This window comes from Periplaneta americana, chromosome 5, assembly GCF_040183065.1.
Source record: "Periplaneta americana isolate PAMFEO1 chromosome 5, P.americana_PAMFEO1_priV1, whole genome shotgun sequence".
Lineage (NCBI taxonomy): Eukaryota > Metazoa > Arthropoda > Insecta > Blattodea > Blattidae > Periplaneta > Periplaneta americana.
This window is the reverse complement of record NC_091121.1, coordinates 189,241,752-189,267,885: the sequence shown is the minus strand read 5'-3', so window position 1 is coordinate 189,267,885 and position 26,134 is coordinate 189,241,752. Positions and strand designations below refer to the sequence as shown.

Sequence of the window (26,134 nt, the reverse complement as noted above, 5' to 3'; positions counted from 1 at the left end):
TCATACGACCATATTTCTAACTTGAAATTATTCATAAGTATTCATATTATTCTTATCTGACTGGGGAGCGGAAGTGACCTTGTGCAATATCTCGTAAATTGTTAGATGTGCGCAGACGCGAAAGTATTGATTTTTTCCGAGGAAGAAAAATTTCATTGACCTTGATATAATCTAGAGAGTAAAATGAACATTAATCTTGATATAACCTGGAAATTGATTTAGACATTGAAAAACGGGATGACAAATTGAATTTATTTGAATATTATTTACAATTAGCGCAAATTAATATAATAACAGAACATAACCTTCTGCGACAGTATTGGATTTCCAGCCTCTGTGACATTTCGTTAGTTGTCTTTCGATTGCATATCCGAGAATAATCGATACTTGCGCTTTCATATTGCTACAATTGTGCTTTCTGATTGGTGGAAAACCTGAACTTTAATGAGTAGATGTACTTTAATGAGGTCCATTAAAGGGCTGCTACCAGGTGTATAATTACTACATTTCGGCATGGTCGAGCATAAAGTAAATAGCCTACATTATTGAAGGGCGCAAATGAGTTTTATTTCTCAATGTTGTCCGAATGTTAATATGAGTTGAATGTCTAAATACTACGCTACCTGATGTTCAATATGTTAAGATTATAACATAAATTTAGTGAATTTTTAGGATCCATATTTACGAGGTTGTGAATTGTTACGTTTATCTGTCCATCAGCTTGTTTTGTGCTGAAATATTGGACCCATTTTTGATTATATACAACAGGCCTGGGCAACTGTAATTCATAGATGACCTACTTGTTGCCCAGACCTGCCATAGATGATCTACTTTCAAGACTGAAAGAAAAAATGATGTGTTGTGCATATTGTTAAATTGAAATGAAATGAAATGATTAGCCTAAAAATGTCCCGTTAAGGGCAAAGGCCTCCTCCTATAGAGGGAGAGCTCTATTTGTCTCACGCGGTGAGATACTCCGCGTAAGAGTGGAATTGTTCACTTGGTTCACATTCTGCACACTTTGGTATTGTTCGCTTGTTTCTGTCGCACTGGTTTTAGTTGCTGTTCACTTGTCTTCTTATGTTTTTCCAGTCTTCCCTATGTCTTGCTCTGCTTGACCAATGGCTTCCTACTCGTTCACTAAAGAGGTCGGCCCATCTTCGTCTTTGTCTTCCGCGTGATCTCTTGCCAATGCGGGGATCCCATAGTGTGACTTTCTGCGTCCATCTTTCGTCTCTAAGTCGTGCAACATGGCCTCCCCACTTCCATTTGGTGTTGGTGGCTTGCAGTGCTGGATCTTTAATTGCTGCCATCTTTTGTAGCACTTCGTTTGGAACTCTGTCCCTCAGTGATAAGCCTAGTATCTTTCTCAGCATCTTTCTTTGGCATATTTGGAGACTGTTACGAAGTTTGGCAGTAAGAGACCACGTCTGGCACCCATATAACATTACAGGAGTTACGCAGGTCTCCAATATTTCTACTCTGAGTTTCTTGCTGAGTGTTCCCTCCAGTATGATGAACTTGAGACTCCAGAATGCCTTCCACGCGAGAGAAATCCTTCGTTTTATTTCCTTCTCTGTCTTCTGATGAAAGGAGACTAGCTGTCCTAGGTATACGTATTCAGATACGTATTGTAGTTCTGCACCATCAAATTGTTAAATTACAAGAAGGAAATATTCTATAGTGATAAAAAGAAACAATTTTTTCTTTAAAACCAAATTTAAATCTTTACCAAAATACAACAAAATAAATAAACATTTATGCGTGCCTTCTTGAATCAATGTTATGTGTGTGTCTGTATTGAATTCACCAAGTGTTAAAATCAGGAGTATAATTTGTAAGAGAAAGCCTAAAAAAAAAAATTGTCAGTGTGACTTGAGCGGTCAGAAATTTTTAGTAATGTTTTTAAATATGAAAATGCTGGTTCGCAGACATACTCGTCTATTGAGCCAAAACAGTAGTGGATCATTTCACTGCATCTTCTTAAGTTGTGGTACTTGTCCCTGGGCACTAATTTCTACAGTGATGAATCACCAAAATGATCTTTTAAAAGAATGTCATTTAGATTTAGAGTTTCATTTTCCATACTTAGCTTGCTAATTGGAAGCATTTCACTGAAAATGGCTGTAGTTTTCTGACATCAAAATCCGACTTAAATGGTTACTCTTTCATCGTATGATGACGCAGAATATCTGCATGGAAATATCATATGTACTTCGGTACATTAAAATAATATATATGATATGCGTAAATCACTTCGTGATTTAAGACGGCGCTTATTCCGTCGGATCCCGGCCAGCTAGTCACTCATAACGAGTGCACCTCAGCACATGTGTGGACTTCGGTCCTACGTTCATAGACATCTATGACGTAGTGCAGAGGGCGGCCACTAGAGGGAACCCAAGAGTTGGAGCTTAATCTGAGACGATTCTATCCGACGCCGGGGTTGTATCCGGTGTGGCTTAGTGGATAAAGCATCAGCACGTAGAGCTGAAAACCCGGGTTCAAATCCCGGCGCCGGAGAGAATTTTTCTCCGTTCCATTACTCTTTCATCGTTAAATGGTTAGGCCATATACTAAACAATATCTTGAACATTTTGGAATTCACTTAACCTTGCTTCAAGCTCATTTAGAACAGTATCAATTTCAGTTATGTGCTTGTCTTTTTCAAATAATGTTTTTTATATAAATCTTCGTCCCTGAAGAAGATGGCAGAGCTAGCCGTCGAAAGCTTGGAAGCTAATCTCCAACTCACCTGGCTGAGAACCCGAGAAGAGTTATTCTACAATCTCCAAATGGTCCTGAATATTAGAAAAATAATAATTGTCTTTGAGAACATTCATCACAAGAACAAACATACCTTTGTACGAGAAAATTGTTCTTGCCACCTCTCCGGTGTATTTGCTTTGTCTTATAATTCTACATTCATTTCGATATGATTGTCAGTAAAGTCAGCCAAAAAGGTAAGATCACACAGCTCTGTTCACCTTCCAAATGATCATATTCTTCTTTCCTCTCCTTCAAGAATGATTTTACTTCATTGAGCAAGTTGTGAAATCTATGTAAAAATTTGCTTCTACTTAGCCATGGTACTTCAGTGTGCAAAACTTATTGTGGTGTTCCCTCATCGAAAGTTAAATTAAAAAAACGTCTCTGGAGAGATTTTCCACTGATAGAGTTGACTATTTTGAAGATTATATTGATTATGTTACTTATATTTAACTTCTTATTGCCTGAGACTTGTTCATGTATTACGCAGTGACGAGAAATAAAATCTGGAATATCATCATGTTGTCTGCAAAGGGCAATAAATCCATTATTACAACCAGTCATGACTTTTTCATCGTCACTGGCGATTGACACAAGCTTGAACAAGGGGAGTTTCGTCTTTTCGAAAAGACTGTAGACAGCATTAAATATAACCAGGCCGGTGGTTCGCCTTTTAAAGAAACCGTACCAAGAACCTCCTCTTTGATGGTAAAATCCTGGAAAATCTTGAGGATAAAGATCAAAATCTGGGCAGTATCGCTAACAATAACAGATTCATCTAACTAGAGACAAAATACTTTCAGTCAACGACATCCTTCTGGAGTTGTTCTCCAGATTAGTAGATATAACTTCTACTATTGTTTTGCTAGAAAGCTGAAGATCTTGAATGACAGCTGTTTTTCATTCTTGTTTAAGAACGTCGAAGAGGTTATCAGCAATTTCCAGAAAAAACTTCTTTCATAAAGTCTCCTTCACTTAAATTTCCTGGCGATTAAGTTACTTTCTTTGTATGAGACCATTGTAACATTGCTTGAACGTATTGTTGGCTTTGACAGCAATATTAGTTGATCTGCAATATTGGATTTCAGTTCTTTCAATTTGAAGTTACGTAATCCACTTTTCGGAGGAAATCCTCGATCATATTTGCTACGATGTAGAGAATTATAATGTATCCCTATATTCCGTTTCTTTGGCAACGACACAGAGACTTGGCAAATCAAGCATCAACACTGATCTCTAGCCAAAGTAATGAAATATTCACTTTCCAGTGGTCATGGAAGTAATACGAGGTCTGTCTAAAAAGTATCCGACCTTTAGCCAGAAAAAATATTTCAAATACCTGACGGGGTTGGGACCCTAATCCCCTTCAAAGTAGGCCCCTTGTGCTTGCACACACTTAGCCCACCGATCCTTCCACTGCCGGAAACACCTCTGGAAGTCTTCTTTTGGAATGGTGTTCAGCTCCGTCGTCGCATTCCGCATTATCTCTTCTCTACTCTCAAAATGGGATCCTTTCAGTGGTGTCTTCAATTTTGGAAACAACCAGAAGTCGCAAGGAGCCAGGTCTGGAGAGTAGGGAGGTTGGTGAACGGTTGTAATTCCATGTTTGGCCAAGAAAGTGTGTATCAATTAGGATGAATGTGCGGGGGCGTTGTCGTGATGCAAGTACCAGTTGTTCGCCGTCCACATGTCTGGTCTTTTGCGCCGAACTGCATCACGGAGTCGCCGGAGAACATCGTGATAGTACTCCTTTGTCACCATTTGTCCTTCCAGTGCGTATTCGTGATGCACAATTCCACGGACATCAAAGAAAACAGTCAGCATCACCTTGATTTTGCTTCGCACCTGCCGCGCTTTCTTCGGCCTTGGAGACTTGGGATGCTTCCATTGCGACGACTGTCTTTTTGTTCCTGGGTCGTACCCGTACACCCATGACTCATCTCCAGTTATCACGGTGTTCAGAAACCCAGGATCAGTGTTGGCGGTGTCCAGAAGGTCCTGTGCAACGTCACGACGGAGGTCCTTTTGTTCCGGGGACAACAACTTGGGCAAGAATTTCGCAGCCACTCGGTTCATGTTCAAATCATCACGCAAAATTGCATGTGCAGAATCTTTACTCACTCAAACCTCTTCGGCAATCTCCCGCACAGTCAAACGACGATCTGCCATCACCAAATTTCGCACCTTCTCAACAACAGCTGCACTCCGAGCAGTTTGGGGCCTGCCACAACGCTGCTCACTCTCCGCTGATGTGCGGCCATCTTTGAATCGGTTGAACCACTCCTTAATTTGTGTTACACCCATCGCATCTTCCCCAAACACCTGCTGAATCTTACGAATTGTTTGACTTTGAGAATCACCAAGCTTTTGACAAAATTTGATGCAGTATCTTTGCTCAATTCGTTCAGTCATCTTGCGAGAAAACTAAATCCGACAAACACCTAGAACAGCACCTTACTTGGCGACCACCAGCCAGTGACTGGCACAAGCGAATGCGGTGAAAAAATTCAAGCATGCGCATTACAGTTCCTCCTTCCACCATGCACAGTGGCGCCGCCTTAGAATCACAACTTTACACGGGAAAAATTAAGGTCGGATACTTTTTAGACAGGCCTCGTATGTTATGCCAAACTTTGACTACTGCGATATTATATTAAGTAACCTAAATGCAAATTTGAGCAGCAGGCTACAACGTGTGCATAATGCGTGCGTCCGTTACATTTGTAATATTCGTAAGTATGATCATGTTTCCCCGTCTTTCCAAACTCTGTCTTGGCTGAGGCTAAGCGATCGACGAGCCCTGCATTCTCTTGTTCTCTTATTTCAAATTCTGCGCACCGCTACCCCAATCTATTTGGCTTCTCGTTTTCAAAATTTATCCGCATATCATCAGCTAAGTACAAGATCTCGTTATAACAATTTACTCATTATACCCTACCACAAGACATCTTTATATTCTTCATCCTATACAGTTTCAGTTGCTAGAAATTGGAACTCGCTTCCGAGTGATATAAGGGGTTGTTGGACAATTGCTTCATTTAGGTCAAAATTACATACATTCTTACTTAACAGATGAATTGCTGATTAATATTTGTTACTTATAATGAAACTAACATCTGTCCATTTTTATTATTATTATCTTTAATTTCTCTAAATAGATTTACAAAACCTCTAATGGCAATTACATTAATATTCTCATTATAGAAATAGAAATATATATATTCTCCCTGTAACATAGTCCTAGTAAGCTTATATTAAATTAATTTTCATCATTTTACTAGCTATCTCAAATATTAAATTAATTATAATTCATTGAATTAAATTAGCTCATAAATTAAGTTACTACTTTACCTTATAGATTTATCTAAATTTAAATAAATGTGTAGTGAAGATTATTGCTGGAGAACCTTTTAAGTGTAGTGAAAATATTTGTAATTTAAATTTATGTATTGTATTGATTAAGGCTGGTTGAGTGGAAGAGAAGGCCTTATGACCTTAACTCTGCCAGCGAAAATAAAACATTATTATTATTATTATTATTATTATTATTATTATTATTATGTTTTATTTCTCTTTGCTGCACTTATTATGTATGTATCACAACATAACTGAAACAAAAAACCTTTAAATTTGCATTCGTTAACAATAAACATAAGCGGAAAATCTTTGTTCATTCTTCATGTTGCTCAAATTGCGCTTGAGTACAATGTTAACTCTAACAATATCGAAGAAATATGGAATACAAATATCGATGATAATAATAATAATAATAATAATAATAATAATAATAATAATAATAATAATAATAATCTGTCGACAGTGTTGTCAACCTTTCGCATCTGTACTAATAATAAATCTGTAGCTGAAAATTTTCTGGTAATTTTCGATTTTCCAAAAATAATTGGTCCTAACATATATAATTAACCACCCTGAAACCGAAAATCGCTTTTTTGAAATTTTTGTCTGTCTGTCTGTATGTTTGTTACCTTTTCACGCGATAATGGCTGAACTGATTTCGATGAAAATTGGAATATAAATTAAGTTCGTTGTAACTTACATTATAAGTTATATGGCATTCAAAATACATTATTTAAAAGGGGGGTTATAAGGGGGCCTGAATTAAATAAATCGAAATATCTCGCTTATTATTGATTTCTGTGAAAAATGTTACATAACAAAGTTGCTTTAAAAATAATGTCCGATAAGTTTTATTCTTTAAAAAATTTTGATAGGACTGATATTTAATGAGATAAATGAGCTTTAAAATTAAAATAAATGCCATCTAAGGCCGTGTAATGAATTAAAAAACAAATGACTTCGTCTATAAGGGGCCTTGGACAGCAACAATCGAAAGCTATGAAAGATAGCCTACAGATAATGTTTCTGCGTTTCTATGAAGTAATATCGGAAGCTAAATTAACCGACTTGAATAATTAATTATTAATTCACCATTGGAAAGTGTAGTTTCTCGAGATGGACATAATGCTATAATGTTAGCACAGTAACTTCTGAGTGAATCGAGGCCAGGTAAGATTAAAATAGATTCTTATGCACAGAAAACTTGATAGGCTATTCTGTATATTCGTTTCCTGTATTTCCTAAACTAATTTTTATGACCAAATGAGTGGTCACTGGATCAAAATGATCGCATTTTAATTTTTTAATTCAATTTAAATTAAGTAACATAATAAACGATTTATCCTTCTATCAAAGACGAATGTTCCCTGGATCAAATGTCCTATTTTAATTATATAATTACTTTATATTTATTTCAAACGGGTGCAGCGGAGCGCACGGGTACGGCTAGTTAGTAATAAAATCCCCTAATACAGTGTAGGTATAGCATCGTAACTTTATGAACACAACATATTACAAATTAAGAACACATTATTGATCGACAAAAAAATAGGCCGCGATCTACCAGTCAATCACGATCAACTTGTTGCTCAGCCCTTGATAGACAATATCTACGAGTTACTTCATCCAAGAGCAATGCATTACTGCGAAAACCATTACTTTTATTTTGGTAACAGCGTGTAATTATTAGAAACCATTTTGCAAAAAGTTGTACAGAACACCTATTTAGTAAGTAATTTTATTACAAGTTTGAAATGCCCCTACGTGAAACTGGATAGAAAGTATTTTACCCACAGATATGGTTCAAAGCAACATATCATGACTGTTAGAAGTCAGTTTTAAATTATTTAGTTTGCAGACATAATTGTTGATGGTTGAATGGAGAGTTGGAGAGAATGACGAGCTTTGTTTGTTTCTGTATGTTGTAAATACCGGGGATAATATTTATTGAGTATACAGAAAATGCTATGACTTTAGGAAGAATCTATAATTGTGTGACCGTGTATAATTTATCAAATCTTACTGAATATCGCTTTTACTTTAATGTCTAACTAATTTGTAATTTAATTGTTCTTAATGATATGGTATGTTATTGAACTATACATTAACTAACTAGCCGTACCCGTGCGCTCCGCTGCACCTGTTAAAATAAATATAAAGTAATTACCAGACATCGGATTCTAGGGCAAATGCCTATTTTGTTTCTTTAGGAGAAAAGTAAAAATAATTATTAATATTTGTGTTTCATGGAAATTGAAAGGTATTCAAAGAGTTTTATAGTGCCCTAAAATGCCCTAAAACGGTTATTAGAGCCTAATTTGTTAATATTCGCCTAAAAATGCCTAACTCACTGTAAAGTTTCGCATTTTACTCTTACTTTTTATAATTTATACATGCATTCACTGCGAAATTTAAGGCATTTAAAAAGTGGAAAGTTTGCTTCACACCGGCTATGAAACCATTGATAAAGGAAACAAAATGTTTTGAATCTCACGACACTCGCAATAGATTTCACCGAATTTAACATGTTTGGAGGCATAAATGCCGACAAAGAACCAACCTTAGTTTTGAAGCAGGCAACTATCACAACATGTGCTGCTACCGATTCAGAGATATACTATACTATAAAAATGACTGTTTTCGGTCTGAAACCGATTAGCTGTACTGACCTTCAGAGTGTCATAAAATCACAATTTTTGGAGAAAGAGTGTTTTTGAAATATTTATGAAAAGTCGTAAAACTGCGAATTAGTAGGGTAAACCGTTACAAAATATTTAAAAGAATGGCCCTCCTAGTGTTAACACTACCAGGAAATGCAACAATAAGTGGAACTTTGTATTTTTGTCCAATTGAATCTCAATAACAACGGTTCATTTGAATGCTCGTTAACAGTTGCTCTTTCCCTCACCTTATTTGTGTTGAGAAGTTTTGAGCGGTAGGACGTTTTCCTGTGAAGTTTAACGCGATAATGCCGAAAAAATATAAGTGCAAAATATACATTGATCCGGCAATGGCTAACAGAATATTCAGAATTCACTTATGATGGAAAAATAATATTCTGCAAGATTTGTAGCAAACAGGTATGTAGCAATAGTTCAAATATATAAATTCTATTAATTTTAATGAGTAGGCCTATAATATTTATACATTGACTGAGCTATCCTGAGGTATAATTTTTTTAAGACCACTACACTTTAACCTTTTAAATTCCGATAGTTAAAGTATTTGCAGGTCATTAAAATTTTGATTGTTCGAACCCACTAACTTTGTGATAGAAATACGGCAATACAACAATTAGGATTTTATTTTAATTCAGTTTACTTTACATTTTTAGATTTCGCAAGAAAAGAAGTGCCACCTAAAGCAGCATGTGCAAGGAGCGGCTCATAAGGCTAAAGCTCAGCAGAAAAATCAACTGCAACAAACTTTACTAACACAGCCTACTTCATCCAATCTCAGCAGCAATTTCTATGCTGATTTAACCAGAGCGTTTGTTGCTTGGAACATTCCCTGGAATGCAATTGAAAATCCGGTTTTAAGACAGTTTTTACAAAAATACTGCAAACAAAATATCCCATCTAAGTCGACCCTAAGAAAAAATTACTTAGACAGAATATACAATGAAACTTTAGCTTCCATTCGAGGATATAGGTGATTCTTACATATGGGTCTCTGTGGATGAAACCTCAGATCCTATGAATAGGTATATAGCAAATATGGTAGTAGGAAAACTTAGTCCTGATGGACCTTCGATTCCACACCTCGTATGTGTTAAGGAACTTTCGAAAGTGAATAGCCAAGCCATTGCTTATTTTGTAAATAAAGGCCTACAGTCTTTATACTCAGGTAATATAGACGATTCTAAAGTTCTGTTGTTTTGTACTGATGCTGCCTCATACATGGTTGCTGCAGCTCCACTTCTTAAAACATTTTATCCTAACCTCACGCATGTAACCTGTCTAACACATGGCCTTCACAGGGTTTCTGAAACAATCCGGAATGAATTTCCTCTTGTCAATTCGTTTATTTCTAACACAAAAAAACATTTTTGTAAAGCCCCATCCAGGATTTCAATATTCAGAGAGAACTTTCCAGATATCCCACTCCCACCTCAGCCGGTTGTTACACGATGGGGAACCTGGATTCAGTCAGTGGTGTATTATTCTAAGTATTTTAAAGAAGTGGTCACAGTTATTGATAAATTACCTGAAACTGATAGTGCAGCGTGTGTGAAAGCAGTGAAAGATTGTCTGAATGACTCACGAGTGAAAAACGATATTGCCTACATAACATCAAACTTTTCTTTCATACCTGCAAGCATTGAACAATTAGAACGTGAAAAACAATCTCTTTGTAGCCAAATAGCAATAGTAAAGGAAGCTCAAGTGAACATACATTCTGCTTTGGGCGAAACTGGGAAAAAGGTTAAAAATAAGTGGGACAACGTGTTAAATAAGAATGCAGGATTTTCATTGTTGGAAAAAGTATCAAGAGTGATATCGGGGGAAAGTGTAAATGTTCCAGTAAGTATTGATGTTTCTGAAGTACCTAATTAAAAATTTGCGCCTCTCACATCAGTTTCGGTTGAAAGAAGTTTTTCTACTTTCAAAATGATTCTCAGTGACAAAAGGCAAAGGTTAACTGTGGAGAATTTAGAAAAAATTCTGGTGGTGTACTGTGCAGATAATTATAATAAAGTCTGAGCATGGAACTGAATTTCAATAACTTAAAATGAGTAATCTTGATATCAATAATCATTATTTCATTAGTTTCAATATATTAAATTTGTGCAGCTCTGTTTATAAATATAATATACTATTATTTTTTAATGTTTAAACATACTTTTTCGTGCGTATTTTAGTGTATAACTAAAAATTTCAGTGAAAGAAATAAGTATGATACCTTGATGTGCCTAAAATGCCTATTTTCATTAAAATAGAGCCTAATTTTACAAATTTTGAGCTTATTTTAGGCACCTAAAACTGCAATTTTTAGTGCCTAAAAATCCGATGTCTAGTAATTACATAATTAAAATAGGACGTTTGATACAGGGAACAACTTTTACAACAGCGCAAGATAATCTGCTTCGCTCATTACCCAATTTATTTTTTTGCGTGGCATTTATTGCATATATATTTTATGTATTTTAACACGATTCAATTGAGCATAGTTAAAATTTGAATTATAAAATAATGGATTGCTAAGCTAACGTACTATTACTGCATACTAAATCAATACACTCTCGTTGTTCGTTAATTCTCTGAGATTAAAATAAGTGTACATAAATATTATTTTAAGAAATACAGAAAACGAATTACACAATAGTCTATCAAATTTTCTGTGCATAAGAAGCTATTTTAATCTTACCTGTCCTCGATTTACTCAGACGTTACTGTAATAACATTATAGCATTATGTCCATCTAGAGAAACTACACTTTCCAATGGTGAAATAATAATTAATTATACAAATCGGTTAATTTAGCTTCTGATATTACTTCATACAAACACAGAAACATTCTCTGTAGGCTATGTTTAATAGCTTTCGATTGTTTATGTCCAAGGCCCCTGTTTCGATTGTTGTTGTCCAAGGCCCCTTATAGACGAGTCATTTGTTCTTAATTCATTGCACCGTCTTAGATGGCGTTATTTTAATTTAAAAACCCATTTATCTCATTAAATATCAGTCCTATCAAAATTTTGTAAAGAATAAAACTTATCGGAAATCATTTTTAAAGAAACTGTTGTTATGTAACATTTTTCATAAAAATCGATAATAAGCGAGATATTTCGATTTATTTAATTCAGGCCCCCTTATAACCCCCCCCTTTTAAATAAAGTATTTTGAATGCCATGTAGCCTAAAGTCTAAGTTACAACGAACTTAATTTATATTCCAATTTTCATATAAATCGTTTCAGCCATTATCGCGTGAAAAGGTAACAAACATACAGACAGACATACAAACAAAAATTTCAAAAATGCGATTTTCGGTTTCAGGGTGGTTAATTATATATGTTAGGACCAATTATTTTTGGAAAATCGAAAATTACCAGAAAAATTTCGGCTACAGATTTATTATTAGTATATAGATGAAGAATATGTTTAGTAGCAGTACTCAGAAATTAACTTTTAATCAATTTTGAAAAAAAAAAAAACACTTTTCTCTTTGGAATCTTACCTTAAGTAGAGCAATGTCATTTCTCCAGTCGTCTTTAGGATTGTACGCTTCATGGATAATAATTTGAGATACGTTATATAGTGTACCTCCCTTGCTGACATAAATTGATCCTGCTTTAAGCATGATATCTCGCACATGAATACTGTAACATAGATTACAAATTATAGAGTCATTTGTTTAATAATAATTATTGTATTAGAGCTGTAATCGTTATTCAGTAGTTATATAAAGTGATTAGAAGGAAGCGGATTTTTATGTGGTAAAAAATTTAAATATATTTATTTTTTATGTGTTAAAAAGTACGAAAATATTTGCTAAAATATTTTTTTTTTAAATATGACAAAAATACCTTACTTAGCTTGAAAAAAAATCTTTCTAGGTACTCGCCAACCACACTTGAGTGCTGGTAAGTAGTCGGCCGATAATTGCAGGAAAGGTAACTGAACAACTAAGGTCATCTCCAAATTCTCCATCACAAATGCTTCCAATTATCTCTGAACAACGACTTATACTGTGAAAACGATCTTTTCACATCACAGGACTTCAGACGTGCATATTTAAAGAGAGGAATGTCACTAACACAAACACCGTCAATTTCACCTACAGGCACACCCTCCAATACTTGAGCAACTTCACACATTTTTTTTATATCCACTGTTTTTCCCAAACACATTCTGGAATTTGTCCTTAGTACTTGTACTAAGTCTAGTTTAATTTTCACGGCACGCACCTCCCTCTTTCAGACAAGTGGTTTTTGGATGTTTCGAGTTTTTTATGGTGTCACACAAAAAGCTTAAATTTGCTAATAGGAAAGCCAAATCGTTTTTTAAACAACCACCTTTCAGTATATCTTGAAGGATATCGATTGACGAAGCCCGATAACAGGGAATCACAACAAGATATATTGCCTTACTTGATAGAAATGAGCGAGAGGTGAGAGATTTGTTTAAATTAAATAATGTTCATACCCGAGCTCTTATCTGTTGTGTTTCACAAACAAAGCGTGGAATGAAATCATCTTCAGCAACAATAAACATTCATAATTACGTGTTGCAAGATCTCTCCTCCTTGTCCACGTTTATTTATTCTCTAAAAATAACACAGATATGCTGCCTAGCAGTTCTCAGAACTTGAGGCGATACTATTACAAAAATGGATCACGGATACACCAAATAGCGCTTAGAAACAGGAAGCAACCAAGAATTCTTAAAAAGTTAACATACTTCTGAGTGATATAATTCATATAGTTTTAAAATATTGTAAAGTTCTTTTAAAAATTATTTAAGTAAAACAACACCAAGATGTATGTGTGTATAATAGATTTCCTGAAAATATGTATTTACATATATTTTTCTGTAAAAATATGTGTATTTATGTATTTATTTTATTTTTGGATTTTACAATATATATATATATATATATATATATATATATATATATATATATATATGTCTACTACCGAAAGGTGTTACACACCCCCTTAAATATGTACTTGTGATACCTGTGTTTATGTGTATTTGCGGTATCCGATGTTTTATTTTTAAAAATATAATTCATAGTATTAAAACTGCCATATTGAATTCGCACAAATAGTATTATTCGTAATTTTCGTCTCGAAAACCCGTAAGATTTCTAATTTAATTTCTCACATATTTTTGCCTCACTTCACCACTTTAGGGACAAAGTTTGACAAAATAATGCCTTATTCGTATTCTGTGATGGCAAAGATCCCCAGATATCGACTTTCATCAAGATTGGATGACATGAAATTTCTCACTCCCTTCTTCCTTTTCATCAGTACCTTAGGATATGGTATTTAAAAAATCTGAGAATGTTTAACCAATATTGTAGAGAGTAACCTTCATTTTAAATTTTACGTCTCTAGTTGAATATACTTTAGTGAATTTTTAAAATCGTCAACTCCTTTCTCTCTCCTCTCTGCTCGGAAGTATAAAAAAAGCCTGAAGAGTTATTTAAAGGGAGTACATGAAATTGAATTTTTTTACATTTTGAATATATTTTAGAAACAAATCTGAGAGGTGAGATGAATAATCTAACCCAATTTTATGAGCGAATCTTTGTTTTAAATTTAAAGGCTGCACGTTTGCTGATTAAAAAAATAAATCGGTATAATTATTTTGATCATTACTGCCTCCCATTTTCCATCTCTTGTTCGTATTTCGTAAAACTCAGTCTTATCTATTGACTAAGGATTAACAGAAACCTACGTAGACTATAGGGTTTAAGGAGATTTAAGTTGGCGAATCAGTCAGTCTGTTGATTATTGAATAGATATTTATTATATAGACAGTCTTTATACTTTATAGCAGGCATGTCAATTGATGCCCACAGGAGCAAGCGCGCGCTTTAGAGCCAGGAGAGCCTGAGTGCTTTACAGCGGAAAGGAAAGAGACAGACGAAAGAGGTGGTATATGCCGCTTGATCGAGCTATATTCAGGGATGGCCAGCACTGATTCAATAGATAAAGAGAAGAGAACTTATTAAAACTGTATCCGTGTTAATTTTTAGATTTACCTGAGAAGTATAAGTGCATTATAAGAATGTAAGTTTCAATTTTAATGATCATTTTTCATACGTTTCATTTTTTTTATTCAAAATAAATATTTTCTCAATTTTTCGTATAGAGAACTGAAATTTTCAGGTATAGGCCTATTTATTTAGTAGCCTTACAGAATGTTTTCGTAAATCTAATGTACCGTATATACGTATTACTGAAGATAGTGTATTGAACATTTTGAAAATATTCGCATGGAAATTGTTTGTAAGGAAATGAATTAACAAAGCAAGTGCTGTTAAATCATAAGCAAAAGATACGTGCCCATGTGTTGTAAAAATGTCAGCTCTATAGCTTCAGCAGATTTCGAGAAAATAATTTAATATTCTGATGATAGGAAGTTGCTCACAAATATCACCTTAAAAGCATAATGCGATAAGAGTTTCGTTATATAATATTAGTTACATTTAAAACAGATACAGTACCTAGGTAACTTTGCTTTGTACTGTAATGTTGTTTTGATTAGTTTATTGATAACTTTTGTAATAGTAAAGATACCATCAATATAAATTCCAACTTATTATGTCATACTCAATCTCTTTCTTTGGAATACCACTTTCTTTATGAATGATGTGTTTCATCCACTTAATGCAGTATAATATTATACTGCTATGGAATTTAAGTGAATATTCCTTCTTAACTCTCTATTATGTTATTAAGATTTAGAACACAAGTGCAATATTAAGAAATCAGTGTTAGTACTTTTGTTTTACAGACAATATAGATAATATTAAACAGAAAGAAGTCATATAAAAATAACGACATAAAATTTCACGTTCCGTTTGAAGTTTATGCACCACTGTTTTCTTAATCCAACAGGCTGCTTATTCATATACGCAACCCTTCCTCTTTCCATACTTAGCGCTTGCTGCCCGCGCACGACGTCAAGGTCAGAAAAATGCGCTTGCTTTGACATCACTGTTTTATAGTAACGAGGGAAAAATTATGCTGCGGCAACTGGAATTATCTCGAAAAAATATACCAGGAACTGGTCCCTTTTCATGACCTGAGAAATTTTTACTTATCTCACCCTTTCCACCTGGTGATTATATGCAACATGAATAAACTAAATTGTGACAATGTATGCAGAATCGTTTCCTTCCCCTCCGTATACAAACACCTCATAAGATCATGATAAATAAATTCACTTATGTGTCTAATTTGCTTATCTGTAACACGTACTCGTCGGCACAATGACCTGCTGTTATGGCCCAATTCTCACTAAGAATGGAGGCTCCACAGTCAAGCCCGTATTTTGTCAGGAAGGAGAGCTGTAACATTGAAATTGAAATGTACTTACGTGAAATTCAAATGGCCTAAAGATAGCAACCATACACATTTAAAATGTAATATCGGTAATAATAATAATAATAATAATAATAATAATAATAATAATAATAATACTTTATATTTACATTCCACAAACGATTAGGGAAAACACGGGAATTTTACTTGAAGCAAGTAAAGAGATAGGTTTGGAAGTAAATCCCGAAAAGACAAAGTACAGTAGAACTTGGTTATAACGACATCCAAGGGACTTAAAAATTATGTTGTTATAAACGAGTGTCGTAGTAACCAAGATTCACACTATCAATCTAGTGAGGTGGAAAATGAAAAATAACAAGCTTAATTAAACTTATTTTAGATTTATAATAATACATTTTTAAATTATAGGCATCAGCTCAAAGAATTTGAGTGACCACAAGGGTCCTGAATACAATAAACATGTACAATATAATGTGATGTGATACATTAAAGAAAAAAGAAAGTTAATTGTTGAAGGCAAATATAAGTGCATTAATTGAAATAGACATGATGTAATATTTGAACAGAATCCTTGATAATATTTATAAGGACAGACATTACATAATCAAAAGGAATCTGAAGTTCCTTAAGATAATTCCGTGTGAATTTTGTGATTGAACCTCTACTGCCAAACAGCAAACCAATGACGGACCACTGTTTAAGAGGGACGTTGTACTTTTGAGAAAGATGCGGCAGACAAGGTTCATACGGGGGGGATCCAGGAAATAACGACCGTTCGCGCATACCCGCCGCGCAGCTGACTCCCCTTCCTTGTTTGAAGGTCAACTGGCTTCCTTAACATGTGTTCTGATAATGTTGTGAGTACTGGTTGCAACAAGTTGCCATTGTGCATTTTGTGTTACTTCAAAATGAACGACGTGATTGATAATCCCGCCGACTGTGAGGTGAGGAGTGTGATTCGATTTTTGAATTCCCGACATTTGAAACCTGCATAAATTTGCCGGCAATTGAAAGAAATGTATGGTGATACTGTAATGAATGAAAGAAATGTGAGAAAATGGTGCGAAATGTTCAACAATGGGCGAACAAATGTCCACGATGAAAATCGACCCGGACGCCCATCACTCATCACAGAAGACCTGAAGACTAAAGTGAACGACACAATCTTGCAAGATAGGCGCACATCACTCGACGAATTGCATATTGCCTTTCCTGACATTTCTCGTTCTTTGCTTGGTGAAATTGTGTCGCAACATCTTGGCTACCACAAAATCTGTGCCCGCCCGCACACTGCTGCTTCAACTCGAGAATTGCTGGATCATTTCGGTTGGGAAATCTTTGATCATCCTCCCTATAGTCCAGACCTTGCTCCTAGCGATTTTCACCTTTTCACTAAGCTGAAAGACTTTCTGGGTGGTACGCGTTTTGGAAGTGATGAAGAGTTGAAGAAGACAGTGAACACCTGGCTTAAAGAAATGGCGGCAGAGGAGCATAACACGGGAATTCTAAAGCTAGTGAACAGATACGACAAATGTTTAAATGTAGGTGGTGATTATGTAGAGAAGTAAAGGAAGCTTCAGTTATGTAACAGACTTTGTATTTTTCAAATAAATATATTTTTTTAATTATTACAACAAAACGGTCGTTATTTCCTGGATCCCCCTCGTATATGGACTTCTTCTCAATATCAACTTCGGTGGCCTGATTTAGGTTTCTTTCGAAACGGATAGTAGGGTCAAGAACAAGAGCCCGTTTTAAGCGTCCGTTGATAGCAATAATGTCTGCCCGTCTAAAAGAACCATCTGATGATACACAATGTACTTCCTCATGAATCTCCCAATTTAAAGTTTTTAACGATATCGCCAAAGCATGTCGTACACGATGATGTCTAGCATTGATCAGCAGCTCTCCTTTGGGGCATTGTCCAAGCACGTGTCCAAGTGACTTTTAAGCCTACCACGAACATAATAAAATACACGTAGGCCTACAATTATAAATTCAGTATTCTGTATTAAAACAGATCGTTCGGTACTCACCAAACTACTTCACTTAGGAGTGAAGTAATCGGTCATTTTACTCTGTTGTCTCGTACTTGCCCAATACACACTTTCTAGGGCTAAATTACGTTCTATGTTCATAATTTCAGTTGCAATTTCACTGCTCCCTTCCCTAGCTTCATAGAACATGTTCATAATTCTAATGACTTCTAAAGCGTCACTCACTTCTTTTAGTGCCCATACTGCGTTAAAATGCGTGCACTTAGTGAAAACTTCCTGTCGAAACTGATCTAATACCGCATGAATTCGGGCAGTTTACAATGGGGTGGGGAATCCGCCTGCATTCCAGAGGTCTATGACAGAAGGAGACTGTAAAGAATTTGTCAGGGTGAGATTTCAACAGAATATTTCTTAAAATACTTTGGTTCTTAGAAAATCTTATTCCAAACTGAGGTCGAAAATGATGTTATATGCGAGGTAGACGCATATACGTTTGTCGTATTAAGCAAGATAGGAAAGCATATGTCTTATGGGGAACTAGTTTGGATCACAGAATATTTGACGTTATAGGCGAGGTGTCGCACAAAACGAGGTCGCTATAACCAAGTTCTACTATATATGATTATGTCTCGTGACCAGAATATTATACGAAATGGAAATATAAAAATTGGAAATTTATCCTTTGAAGAGGTGGAAAAATTCAAATACCTGGGAGCAACAGTAACAAATATAAATGGCTTTTGGGAGGAAATTAAACACATTATAAATATGGGAAATGCCTGTTATTATTCGCTTCAGAAGCTTATATCATCCAGTCTGCTGTCAAAAAATCTGAAAGTTAGAATTTATAAAACACTTATATTACCGGTTGTTCTTTATGGTTGTGAAACCTGGACTCTCACTTTGAGAGAGGAACATAGGTTAAGGGTATTTGAGAATAAAGTGCTTATGAAAATATTTGGGGCTAAGAGGGATGAAGTTACAGGAGAATGGAGAAAGTTACACAACGCAGAGCTGCAAGCATTGCATCCTTCACCTGACATAATTAAGAACATTAGTTTCAGACGTTTGAGAGGGGCAGGGCATTTAGCACGTATAGGCGAATCCAGAAATGCATATAGAGTGTTAGTTGGGAGACCAGAGGGGAAAGACCTTTGGGGAGGCCGAGACGTAGATGGGAAGATAATATTAAAATTGATTTGAAGGAGATGGGATGTGATGGTAGAGACTGGATTAATCTTGTTCAAGATAGGGACCAATGGCGGGCTTATGTGAGGGCGGCAATGAACCTCCTGGTTCCTTAAAAGCCACTAAATAAGTATTTATTTATTTACTTATGAATTAATTTATTTAGTGCGTTACAGTGTTGAATGACAGCATTGAGGTCCGATGATATAGCTATCACTCACTTATCAATATAGCCTAGATTTTACATAGGCCTACTGATACATAGATGGACCTTCTTACATTACATGCACACATAAATTTTGAAATTTATCTTACGTGTCTTTTAACTTATTTATTTCCCTGAGTGGTTTTTCTCTTACTTTCCAAAGGTATGTTCCTAAGAATTTTATTACCTGTTCATTTGTAATTCTTGATAGCGTATTGTAGAGCGTATGGGCAATCCAGAAATGCATATAGAGTGTTAGTTGGGAGGCCGGAGAGAAAAAGACCTTTGGGGAGGCCGAGACGTAGAGGGGAAGATAATATTAAAATGGATTTGAGGGATGTGGGATATGATGATACAGAATGGATTAATCTTGCTCAGGATAGGGACCAATGGCGGGCTTATGTGAGGGCGGCATTGAACCTCCGAGTTCCTTAAAAGCAAGTAAGTAAGTAAGTAAATGAGTAAGTAAGTAAGTAAATAAGTAAGTAAGTAAATTAAAAGACATGTAGTTTGTTACGTTATACTGGTCAATTTTAAACAATATGTCCACCTAAATAACTGTTTTTTTCCTTCAACTTTAAGGTGAAAGTTTTTATTATACATAATTTTGTAAGAAGTCAACATATTTTGTGATATCTGGGTGATTAGTAAACGTTTACATATTCGGAACGAAGACATTTCTAAAGCAATAAGTTAACGTCTTGTATGTGAACCAAATTTACCTGGCTCGGGAATTCTCCTGGAGCAGCATCCACACCACCGACGATGTTACAGTTACTTCTGATTGGGTGTCTATGAATGACTTTCCCTGTGTAAAGAAATGTTGTGTTATGATTATCAGTAAACTTCAAAGTTCAGGTCCCAGTGGAAGAGATACAGGTTAACAGAGATGTGGGGAACAGGCTAGATTTGTTTAGAATATAAATCAGCCGTGGCGAAAATGTGACTCCCGAGCATATTGTGCCTGGTAATGATAGCTTTGCATTTCTCTTGCTTCCTACCTCTCCCAACCCTCATCCCCTCACTCACTGGAATCAAACTCCGTTCCATTTGCATTTGTCTCTGACCTGCGAGTGGAGTATCGTCGCAATGTCTCTCTCGAAACCACGTTCCTCTACAAAAACGAAAGTTTCAAGTAGGATGAGAGGACGCATTTTTTTTGCTGCCAATATGATGAGAATATTAAATGTATGGTTTGTGCACAAGTATTCTGTACGTCGATCCTTTTTCAGCAGATGTAAGTACGAATAATGCGGTTAGATCTTCAATTTAAAGTCACAGATTTACAATGTGATGTTAAATGAAAGCTAGATGTAAGGAAAATGTTGAACTTTTCAAATCTTTGCCAAAAAATAAATATCCGAAGCTTCGTTCTTTCGCTTGCTCTGTTGAAGCCATGTTCGCTACAACTTACGTTTGTGAAAAATTATTTTCAACAATGAAAATAGTAAAAACCAAATTTAGATCTCGACTGACAGACAAATACCTTCATGATCAACTACGACTGGCAGTAAGTGACATAATTCCTGATTTTGAAACTCTGTTGCAGAGGCAGTCTGAAGACAGTTAATTTTAGGTCGTGATAATGTGTCCTATGTTTTCTTATTCATTTCTTTCACGTACTAAACATTAGTTTGTAACTTTATACCGTATAAAATTATATTTAAGTGCATGACGTAAGGAAAATGAAAATCCGTTAATAAGTCAGACAGTTGCTTCACTTCACCTTTGGGTGTCCTCCTCCCTCCATGGGTTTTATGCACGTTGCAGATTACACAGTGGCTCGGTGCACTATCACATATTCGCCACGGCTGATAATAAATCATTAAATTCCTTCCACAAGAAAAAAACCTTACAAGTAGAAATAAGTACATTTTATTTGAAAGGTAAAATGCGTCACAACTGCTGGCAAATATGAAACCTTAATTATGGACTAAACATTTATAAAAACATGATTTTGAAGTACCAGTATGAATATTAATAATTATAAGTATAGCGCGGATGATTGGCAAAATGCCTTTTTTACTGGGTGGAATTAAATCTTTATTTTTATAGATATAAATGTGATTTGGAGTAAATAAAAGTGATAGAGCCAATTTTTATTTTGCCTATTTAAGGTGTTTCTTAGTAATTCAATAATAAGTGCCTTTTTTGTCTTTTGAAAGCGATATTTCTTGTTTATTTGCAATTTTCTAATTAATTGTAATGTAATATGTATGACATTTAAATATCTGAAACAATGACTAACTTTAGTAGCAAAACAGTACATTATGCAACGAGCCTATAATGATAGTAATTAAGAAAGCGAGTATGGATGTTTATGAAACGAGCGCAAGCGAGTTTCATAATTTTCATACGAGCTTCTTAATTACCATTATAGGCGAGTTTCATACGACTTTTTATGCTCGACCATATTTCTAACTTGAAATTACCGGTATTCAGATGTATACATTTTATTTGTATCTGACGAGATCGGAAGTGACCTTGTTCTAGGTCGTGAATTGTGAGATGTGCGCAGACGCGAAAGTATTGATTTTTTCCGAGGAACAATAATGTCATTGACCTTGTGTAATCCCGTTAAACGTGGTATAACTTTGATTATTGAATTCGACATTGAAAAACGAGATGACAAATTGAATTTATTTGAATGTTATTTACAATTAACGCTAATTATTATAGTAACAGAACATAACCTTCTGCGACAGTATTGGATTTCAGCCTCCGTGACTTTTCGCTAATTCTCTTTCGATTGCATATCCGAGAATAATCGATACTTGCGGTTTTATAACGGTACAAAGCTGACTTCTCATTGGCTAAACACATGTAAGCTGAGTTATCATTGGCTGAAGACCTGTACTTTAATGAGTAGGTGTACTTTAATGACATGCATTAAAGGACTGCTACCAGGTGTATAATTACTACATTTCGGCATGGTCGAGCATAAATAAATAAAAGTAATTTATTTCGGTGCTTAATCTGCTAATAATCGTGCTTTAATGCTATTGGTGTAATATGAATAATGGTCGACAAGTTCACACATGTGGAGTAACGGTTAGCGCGTCTGGCCGCGAAACCAGGTGGCTCGGATTAGATTTCCGGTCGGGGAAAGTTACTTAGTTGAGGTTTTTTCCGGCGTTTTACCTCAACCCAATATGAGCAAATGCTGGGTAACTTTTGGTGCTGGACCCTGGATTCATTTCACTGGCATTATCATCTTCACCTCATTCAGACGCTAAATAACCTCAGATATTGATAAAGCGTCGTAAAGTAACCTACTAAAAAAAAACTAAATTGAGCACCAATTTGCCTGAGTTAAATCCCAAATCTTAAGTTTGAAGCGGCCTAGTAATAACATTAAGCTGCAATTTATTTGCTTATTTATTTATTTATTTTATTGCTAGTAAGTTTCAAATGAATAGAACTTAATACACTCTATATATATATATATATATATATATATATATATATATATATATATATATATATATATATATATAATTTGAACTGGTAATGGAAATTACGGGTAAACGGCCTAACGGATTTTAATAAATGTCCCCTCATTTTGAAGCTTGGAACCCAAAATTTTTCAGAAAAATAGTAGTTTTCACTGAAATTTCAGTTTTCCTATATCATTTTCCTGTTTTCCAAAATCCATCTGTCGTCAGTTTTCAGAAATTATGGCTTTTAGAGAATAAAACAAAACACAAACACACTACAAAAACAATATCACACGAAGGCTACGACATATTTAGAGTTCAGATGGCTCAGATTCTCTGACATCATAATACCAATATGTCGATCTTCATTTGTGTAACTTTTTCAGAATGTTTCTGTAATATTGGTTATTAAAAACTTCAAGATTTACTAAAAAAAATTTACAGGTCTGATTCTCTGATGTGTAATTTTCTGAGTGCAGTTGTCTGTGTATTGGATATTAAAAACTACAAAACTTAAGAATGTTTGATGACATTATTACCATTAAAAATGATGATATGAAAGTGAAAGCTTTTGGGGTTATATAAGTAGGCGTAGAGAATATCTGAAGTTAGATCTTCATTTCTGTAATATTTACTGAGTGACGGCTATATAGTAGTCTATACAAAACTTAAGTAAGATAAAATTGTTATTAAAAATGAAATATTTTTATAGTTATTAATCAAGTGGTATAGGTCTTTTCCATATATTTAATGAAACTCAACTGAAGATGTATAGATTCAATAAATAATATTTAGCACAAAGAAAACCATTCAGAGGGATATGTTTCATTATTATGGAAGCAAATAACTTCCAAAATGTCTGGTATTCTTTATTGAAAATAAATCTGAAAAGTTTTAATTTGAACGTCTAATTTACTTAGTTTGCAGCATTTGCTGCACAAGCCACTACTATAATATAAACTAGCCCACTCCTGAATGAGTAAGACTCGTGCTCAGGAGGGGATTCCAATACAAACAAAATAAATTTAAAATGGAGAGTGAATACAGATTAAAAAGTATTAAATATATTCAAACCCAAACTATAAATCCAATAATTTTTTTTATTAATTTGGAGAGGATTACTTGTTAAAATATTATTAGAATAAAATTAATTTATTATAAGGAAACATAAGGGCACACCCAAATTTTTAAACAGAAAAAAAATAATAGACTTAATGAGGGAAAGACATACTGTATGTCTCAAATCTCCCATGAAATTCGTTTCTCACTGTACCTTGAGTTCCAGCAGCCACCAAGATGGCAAGAAGTATCAGGCTTCGTATCATTGTAGCGTGTTATTCTTCGTCTCTTCACAAACTGATTTCATTCTAGTCTCCCCGAGTCTTTTATACGTTAAACACTCTCAATGATTGTAATTGTGGTATTCCCGTTCATAGTTCACGAAATATCTTGGATCGTACTAGGTACCGCGATAACAATTCTGTGATCACAGGTCAGAACCTGATAAGTCCAAAAATAACATTTTCGGGACATTAAATTTGAAAGTTCAAATTTACTTAACAAATCTGAATATGTCAATAATGACACAAAACTTAATTATAAATGTTCACAGACTTTAATTTTATCAATATTCTTTGACATAAATAGTTATCATTGTTAATTGGGTAAATAATTAACATTGATTTCAGGAAAATGTGTTGACTTACCAGTGTTAGGATTAGGAAATGATCTTCTTTACTGATGTCTTCCCAACCATTTCTTAGCTTTAGCTCTGATTTTAATATTACAGTTAATTATGTCTCGAAAAAGTAGGAATGATTTCCATTCAAAATTAAAAATAGTATTCGTATAATAAATTAGCAACATTGAAACAAAATTAAAAGGAAGGAGAATAGAGAAAAACACAGTAACACAGAAAACTTAACTGAAGCTACAGGGACATCATTTTATTTTTACTTCAATTTTTATTGTACCTCAGTTTTTGAATGTACTTCACTCCCACCCCTTCTACTAATGACGTTCAACTTTCCTCCACACAGATCCAAGACTGCATATACAGTCATAGTAGCCTTACGATCATAGTAAACAGTACGTTCCAAAAATATGTTCGCGTTTTCCAGTGACGAAAGAGCTTTCAATATTGAATCATTTTCGCAAAGGTACGGTCGTCCATTTGCCTACGTCGTATCCCAGTTTCCCCTACCTGCTTTTATTCGCCAGCTAGTGGCTGGGCTGTCTTAGCTCTTTTCTGAGAACATTAATTTCTGTTAGGAATTGGACGTGTACGTAATATTATACAACTGTTTAAAATAACTTAAATAAAAGGGCCTCGTTAAGTAATTAACTGTCACGTGATTTCCTCCCTTTCTACGACCCTACGACATAACTTGGACGGACAGTAGATAGCATGTGTGAGTAATTTTATCTTTTCGGATCGGGCAGAAGTGAAGATTGAATTTACAGTACGTAAGGTACTCTTTTATAAAGTACAGAATTATTTCAATATGAGTTACTAGTACAAAGGACGAAACTGGTAATTGGGATTAGGTACAATAATCTATAGTGCGATAATATGCATATTAGAACTGAAGCCTGTATCGAAATAAACGGCTACCATTTTCAAAAATGTGTTTAAATATCCATATTATGATTATTTTTCAATTTAACTTCATTCTTTATATTGTACGCTAATGTGCTGTAGACAGTATAATATACACTGCATAATGAATACGTCCACATGGACAGCTCAGTTCATGAGTAAAAACACTCATTGTTAATACTGTACTGCATTTTGATTAAACAAAAACCTAATGAAAGTGGTCAAACTCAAAAACGCGATATTTCCTAGTTTACGTAAATGGATGAACTACTTTTCTTCCCTCCTATACCTAGTAAAGTGATTTGTTTGTATATTACGCCAGTATCATCGATCTCCAGTGGTGGAAGGGGGTAGCAAACGGCGTTGATCCAGAGGTATAGGCAAATTAATATTAAAAATGTTATTAAAAATGAAATGATGTCCCTGTATTTTAAGTTAGAATAATACATATATGATCTAGGATTTGGAATTGGACTCTTCCTCATTGCCATTCACAGATCCCAAAGCATCAGAGGCTGGAACTGTGCCTCAAAAAATTGTGAAATATGGGACCAATAAATTCC

At 34.8% G+C, this 26,134-nt stretch overlaps 1 protein-coding gene across 4 annotated transcripts in view; it reads right to left on the bottom strand.

Moving 5' to 3' along the window:
* The window catches only part of LOC138700351 (trypsin-1-like), a 151,590-nt gene that overhangs the window by 77,646 nt on the left and 47,810 nt on the right, over window positions 1–26,134 (bottom strand). The window contains exons 1-4 of one of the 4 annotated variants that reach the window (XM_069826914.1): window positions 24,246–24,348; window positions 20,258–20,343; window positions 16,062–16,150; window positions 12,305–12,446 (exon numbers count right to left, since the gene is read on the bottom strand). The exons of 2 other annotated variants lie outside the window; for them this stretch is intronic. In XM_069826914.1, coding sequence (XP_069683015.1) covers window positions 12,305–12,446; window positions 16,062–16,150; window positions 20,258–20,343; window positions 24,246–24,297 — 369 coding nt within the window. In that variant the 5' untranslated portion in view covers window positions 24,298–24,348. Of the gene's footprint in view, window positions 1–12,304; window positions 12,447–16,061; window positions 16,151–20,257; window positions 20,344–24,245; window positions 24,349–26,134 lie in introns of those variants that run through there. One more of the 4 variants, XM_069826920.1, reaches the window with a different exon arrangement.